This window comes from Chaetura pelagica, unplaced genomic scaffold (genome assembly GCF_000747805.2).
Source record: "Chaetura pelagica isolate M959 unplaced genomic scaffold, ChaPel_1.0 scaffold1328, whole genome shotgun sequence".
Lineage (NCBI taxonomy): Eukaryota > Metazoa > Chordata > Aves > Apodiformes > Apodidae > Chaetura > Chaetura pelagica.
In genome coordinates this window covers 16,617-22,864 of record NW_009954403.1, presented here as the reverse complement: position 1 = coordinate 22,864, position 6,248 = coordinate 16,617, and the positions used below count along the sequence as shown (strand labels likewise).

The following is a 6,248-nucleotide window of genomic DNA, read 5'->3' as shown; positions in this document are numbered from 1 at the left end:
AGCAGAGCAGAGCAGAGGGGACAATCCCCTCCCTGTCCTGCTGGTCCCTCTGCTGGTGACACAGCCCAGGACACGGGTGGTTCCTGGGCTCCAGCACATGATGCCAGGTCATGTTGAGCTTCTCATCACCCAACACCCCCAAGTTCTCCTCAGGGCTGCTCTCCACCCAGCTGGAATTTGTGCTTGGGATTGTCCTGACCCAGGAGCAGGTGGTTATAACAACAACCATCTGCTCATTGACATTCCCAAGTATCAGCCAGAGGTAACTGAAGATGTACAAGACAGGGATGTGCCTGAGCAGCCACCACCACCCAGGAGTGTGTCCTTCACAGGACAGCAGGGGCTGGGCAGGATTCTCCTGCAGGGCATTGACTGGGTGAGCTGCAGGAATCGTGTTGCAGGTAAAGAAAGAGGAAGCTGCAAGGAGGAGAGTAAAAATAGAGATGTTTGGCATGTCACACCACAGGAAGAACACAGTGGTCAGAGGGATCTTATCAGAAGGTGACTGGAGAAGATGCTGAGTATCTTGGGCTCTGTCACAGAGTGACCAGCAGGTCAGGGAAGGGATTGTCCCCCTTTACTCAGCTCTTCTCAGACCCCACCTGGAGAACTGGGTCCAGGTCTGGAGCCTCCAACATAAGAAGGACATGGAGCTGTTGGAGACTCTCCGAGTCCAGAGGAGCCAGAGAGATGCTGGGAGGGCTGGAGCAGCTCTGCTCTGGAGACAGACTGGGAGAGTTGGGGGGTTCAGCCTGGAGAAGAGAAGGCTCCAGGGAGACCTTAGAGCAGCTTCCAGTGCCTGAAGGGGCTCCAGGAAAGCTGGGGAGGGACCTGGGACAAGGGCAGGGAGGGATGGGATGAGGGGGATGGATGAAAACTGGGAGAGGGAGATTGAGGTGAGACATGAGGAGGGAATTCTTTGGTGTGAGGGTGGTGAGAGCCTGGCCCAGGTTGCCCAGGGAAGCTGTGGCTGCCCCATCCCTGGCAGTGTTGAAGGGCAGGTTGGATGGGGCTTGGAGCAGCCTGGGCTGGTGGGAGGTGTCCCTGCCCATGCAGGGGGGTTGGGACTGGGTGATCTTTAGGGTCCCTTCCAACCCAAACCATCCCATGATTCTATGATTAAGGGCTTCTTGGGCAGAAAGTGTAAGGGGTTGTGTGGAGCTTAAAGGAGGAAGCTAAAGATGGAGAAATTGGTGGTGTTGATGCACAGCCTTGCAAGAGGAGAACGAAGACAGTGAAGAAACCAGGGTTATCCCCCTTCCTGAGTCTCCTCAGCCCACTGGTGGCCAGTTTCTGCCACTGGGACATGTGGGTGCAGCCCCTGTGATGAGTTGCTGGTGTCACCCCTGCCTGACGAGGACATTTCAGTGCTGACCCAGGTGGTGCTTTTCTGAGAAGAGCAGCAGAACATTTTGCTTCCCCTCCTGAACCCACAGGAAGTTGCAGCATTTTTTTGGACTCTGTAGCCCAGCAACTGGGAAACACTGAGCACCACCAGGGAGATAACAACCTGATTTCCCCTCTAGGAACCCACCCAGCTCACCAAGGGACAGAATGAGCTGCCAGAGGAGCATAATTTGGTGCTTTTCCCACTTCATTTGGCTCCTGAGCTGCCTTTTTTTCTGGAGTCACCCACTTAGTTCTCTTCTCCACCCTAGAAGGACAAATCCCTTCTCCTGGTGGTGCTCAAGGAGGCCCCAGCTTTTGTGCACAGTTGTCTTGGGGGGGAATTTCATTTCTCTACCTCCTGCAGATGGGACTGAAACTTCAGGGTTTAGCAGCCTTTAAATCTATGTTTGGGGGAGCCTGAATTTCAGCTGGAAAAATCAGTGCTGAGCCTGGTGCTGCTCCTGCCTTCCCAGTAGATCAGGTGAGACACCCAGAAATGAGATGGGGGGGAGGGAGGAGGTAAGAAAAAAGAGGAACAGATGAGTGAAAATCAGGTGGCATCTCTGGTGTGGCAGAGAGCCAGGACTTTCAGGGCAGCACTGAATTGTTCTGAAGAACTTTCCTTGCTGCTGTTCCTTCCCCATCCCATGGGAGACGAGCAGGAGGCAGCTGGAATAATGCTGTGTTGGAATCCCTACCACCAGGCAGGGCTGAGATCCCAGACAGAACCCTCTTGGGACACTGAGCTGAATGATCTGGAATCAGAGTGAGTGGGTTTTGCAGGTTTTCTTCTTGGTTTTGGAGACAACTTTTGGTTTAAACAGTGGGTGTTCAGGCAGGAGTGTTGAACCATGGGATCATGGAATGGTTTGGGAGGGGTATTAAGGATCATCCAGTTCCAACTGGGCATGGCTGCTCCGGCCCTTGGATCATCTCTGTGGCTCCTCAGGACTCTCTCCAGGATCTAAATCTCCCTCTTCCAGTTTCAACCCATTTTCCTTATCCCATCCCTCCCTGCCCTTGTCCCAAGTCCCTCCCCAGCTTTCCTGGAGCCCCTTCAGGCACTGGAAGCTGCTCTCAGGTCTCCCTGGAGCCTTCTCTTCTCCAGGATGAACACCCCAACTCTCCCAGCCTGGCTCCAGAGCAGAGCTGCTCCAGCCCTCCCAGCATTTCTGTGGCTCCTCTGGACTCTCTCCAACAGCTCCATGTCTCATCTAAATATCTCCCCTCTTCCAGTTTTAATCCATTCCCCCTTGTCCTCTCCCTAGTTTAACAATCAAGACAATTACAACTTGACAAATAAGCTGCTCCTCGCTGGTTAATGAGGATTTTAACTAAATGCCTCATCTGTTCCACCAGGCAGGTTAGTGCAGGGGAGGGGAAAGGCTCTTTAATGAGCAAAACAGCTGCTTCCCCCCCCTTTATTATTTCTTTTCAAGTCACAGGTTTGATCCCTTCAGAACAAATAATTGAAGGATCATTTTGGGGGTTCAATGTCCCTCCTGATGTCCAGCTCCATTGAGCCCAAGCCCTTTGAAAAACCACTTTGGAAGGTGTTTTATATAAAGCAACATGAGCTGTGTCCCAGCTCAGGTGCCTGGAGGCCTCTGAGCATATTTGAGCTTGAAAAGCCAGAGTTGTTCTAAATTTGTAACACCTTGGCAGCCTAGCCTGGGTTTTGATCAAGGGGAGCTGACAAGAGGAGGTTTTGCTCACATTCCTGATGTGCCTTCACAGCTTGAAAGGAGGAAATTTTCAGATTCAAAGGGAGGGAAAAAAAAAAAGGAGGGAGGAGGGAATAATGTAATGAGGAGGGAAATGAAGGAAAGCTTAAGTGAGAGAATGAGGGGGATGGATGAAAAGTGGAAGAGGGAGATGGAGGTTGGAGATGAGGAGGAAATTCTTTGGTGTGAGGGTGGTGAGAGCCTGGCCCAGGTTGCCCAGGGAAGCTGTGGCTGCCCCATCCCTGGCAGTGTTGAAGGGCAGGTTGGATGGGGCTTGGAGCAGCCTGGGCTGGTGGGAGGTGTCCCTGCCCATGCCGGGGGTTGGATCTAGATGATTTGAAGGTCCCTTCAACCCAAACCATCCCATGATTCTATGATGATGTCCTGGTTTGAGGCAGGATAAAACAAATTTTCTTCCTGGTGATTTTACTTTCCAGTCAAGCCCCTTCCAAGCAGCTGCACTGGCTGACATGGCCCGTCTTCCAGTGTCTTCTTCTCAGAAGGGACTTCACTAAAAAAGTACAATCACCAGGCAGAAAATTGCTTCTATCCTGCCTCAAACCAGGACAGATGAGCAAAAGCCCTAAGTCACCCTGACATCTCACCCTTGGGGGAGCCAGACCAGTTAAACTGAAGCCTTTTTTCTCCACCTCCCACGGAACAGGCCCCTCCCCACCCAAGTACCACCCTGGTTTTGGTCACGTTGACCCTTTCCAGCCCCCCTTGGATGGCTGTGAAGAGTCCAGAGGCTGGTGAGGGTTCTTACTATGAAGCAGAGTCGTTGAGCTGATACTCTCTGGACCTGCTGAAGCAGGCCTGGACCCCAGTGTCCCTCCACAACCTCTTGATCACGCCGGCCAGCTCAGCAGTCATCACCCCCTCCTCTGCACTGCCAGCCAGCACGAAGAGCTGCCGGGCATCATCCTGCAGGAAGGGGAGAAACCACAGCAGTTGAGGACCTCCAAGTGACCTGGACAGGCTGGAGAGTTCAGGGGGAGAGAAGCAGAATGAAGTTCAGCAAGGGCAAGTAGTGAGTTTTGGATCTGGGGAGGATCTGTGCGGGTTAGGGGGACCTGCTGGAGAGCAGATGTGGGGAGAAAGAACTCAAGGTGCTGGTGGACAACAGGGTGAGCATGAGGCAGCAACGTGCCCTGGTGGCCAAAAAGGCCAGTGGGTTCTTGGGGGGGATCAAGGAGAATGTGGGGAGCAGGTCAGGGAGGTTCTCCTGCCCCTCTGCTCTGCCCTGGTGAGGCCACAGCTGGAGAAATGGGTCCAGTTCTGGGCTCTGCAGGTCAGGAAGGACAAGGAGCTACTGGAGAGGGTCCAGGGCAGGGCCAGCAAGTGCTGAGGGGACTGGAGCACCTGCCTGTGAGGAAAGGCTGGGAGAGCTGGGGCTGTTCAGCTGGAGACTGAGGGGGGATCTCATCAACCCTCCTCAATATCTCCAGGGGTGTCAGCAGGATGGGGCCAGACTCTTCCCAGCAGTGCCCAGTGACAGGACAAGGGGCACTGGGCACAAACTGGAGCACAGGAGGTTCCAGCTGAACATGAGGAGGAACTTGTTGACTGTGAGGGTGACAGAGCCCTGGGACAGGCTGCCCAGGGAGGTGCTGGAGTCTCCTTCTCTAGAGACATCCCAAACCCACCTGGATCCTGTGGGATCTGCTGTAGGTGATGCTGCTCTAGCAGGGGGTTGGACTAGATGATCTCCAGAGGTCCCTTCCAACCCCTCCAGCTGCTCTGAGGAACCCCAGCCCCCTCTCCCATGCTCTATATCCACTCCTCTCTCCCAGATCATCCAGTTGTTTTTCCCCAGGGATCACTACACCCCAGGAACAGGCAGCATTTCCAGCAAAAACCACGAGATCCTTGGTAACCTGGTGCCACGTTTCCATGGAAAGGAAGGAAGGTCAGTGTGCTCCTTAAATGATAAAGAACAGCTTTTACACTGGAAAATCTCTCTGGCAGGGCTGGGCTGTGTGGCAACCAGAGGAAATGAGGGATCAATTAGCAAGGTTTGGATGATTAAAGCAGGGAGGATTTGTCATTTGCTGCCAAGGCTGTGAGAAGGGAGATTGAATTCCTAATCAAGCCTTTCTTAGGAATTATGATTTCCTAATTATTATTTTGTAATCAGCAATGATTCTTCCCTGATAAAGTGCAGGAAAGCTGGGGAGGGACTTGGGACAAGGGCAGGGAGGGATGGGATGAGGGGGATGGATGAAAAGTGGGAGAGGCAGATTGAGGTTGGAGCTGAGGGGGGAATTCTTTGGTGTGAGGGTGGTGAGAGCCTGGCTCAGGTTGCCCAGGGAAGCTGTGGCTGCCCCATCCCTGGCAGTGTTGAAGGGCAGGTTGGATGGGGCTTGGAGCAGCCTGGGCTGGTGGGAGGTGTCCCTGCCCATGCAGGGGGTTGGAACTGGATGATCTTGAAGGTCCCTTCCCACCCAAACCACCCCAGGAGTCTCTGAAAGTTCTTTTGCTGTTCTAACAACGTTTCCACAGCAGCTGCCACAGACTGAACTTCCAGGATCCATCACCACAATTCATTCAGAGCAAGGGAAAGAAATGAAATACTCACTGCTCTGGCAACTTCCCCAAAGTCTATCTTTAGCCTCCCCATGGCTCTTATGATGGCAATGATGGACTGGATGGTATTGCTGTAGACAACCACTTTATACTGTTTGCATTCCTCCTCTGAGTAGCCATCCTCGTGAATAATCCTGGAAGGAAACCAAGCTGTGATTCCCAAGCCAGACCAGAAGGTCACCAAACATTTCTTACTTCATCTCACACCCAAGAAAATGCAGTTCACAGGCCTAGACTCTCACTTACTTCATCTGCTTCACAATGGTGCTTTTCCCAGACTCTCCAGCACCTAAAAAATAAGAACACACAGCAAAAATTCCAATTAGGAAACATGAAAAGTGGAAGAAACTCTTCCCAGTGTGACATTGGAGTTGATGGGATCTGGGGTGAGATATTTCTTGTACTTTGCTGCTGGTAGCAGAGCTGCAGAGCTGCTGTCCCAGCCCCTTGGGTGGGATTGCTGCAGAGCACACCTACAGGGATCAGAGAATCCCAGAATCCCAGATTGGTTTGGGTGGGAAGGGACCTTCAGGATCATCCAAGGGACAC

General features: G+C 52.8%; 1 protein-coding gene across 1 annotated transcript in view; it reads right to left on the bottom strand.

Annotated features, from left to right (window-relative positions):
• The window catches only part of LOC104394603 (guanine nucleotide-binding protein G(k) subunit alpha-like), a 20,230-nt gene extending 14,262 nt beyond the window's left edge, over positions 1–5,968 (bottom strand). Inside the window, exons 1-3 of the mRNA XM_010004215.1 lie at positions 5,946–5,968; positions 5,692–5,833; positions 3,880–4,037 (exon numbers count right to left, since the gene is read on the bottom strand). Coding sequence (XP_010002517.1) covers positions 3,880–4,037; positions 5,692–5,833; positions 5,946–5,950 — 305 coding nt within the window. The 5' untranslated portion in view covers positions 5,951–5,968. The remainder of the gene's footprint in view (positions 1–3,879; positions 4,038–5,691; positions 5,834–5,945) is intronic.
• Between the last annotated feature and the right edge of the window lie 280 nt (positions 5,969–6,248).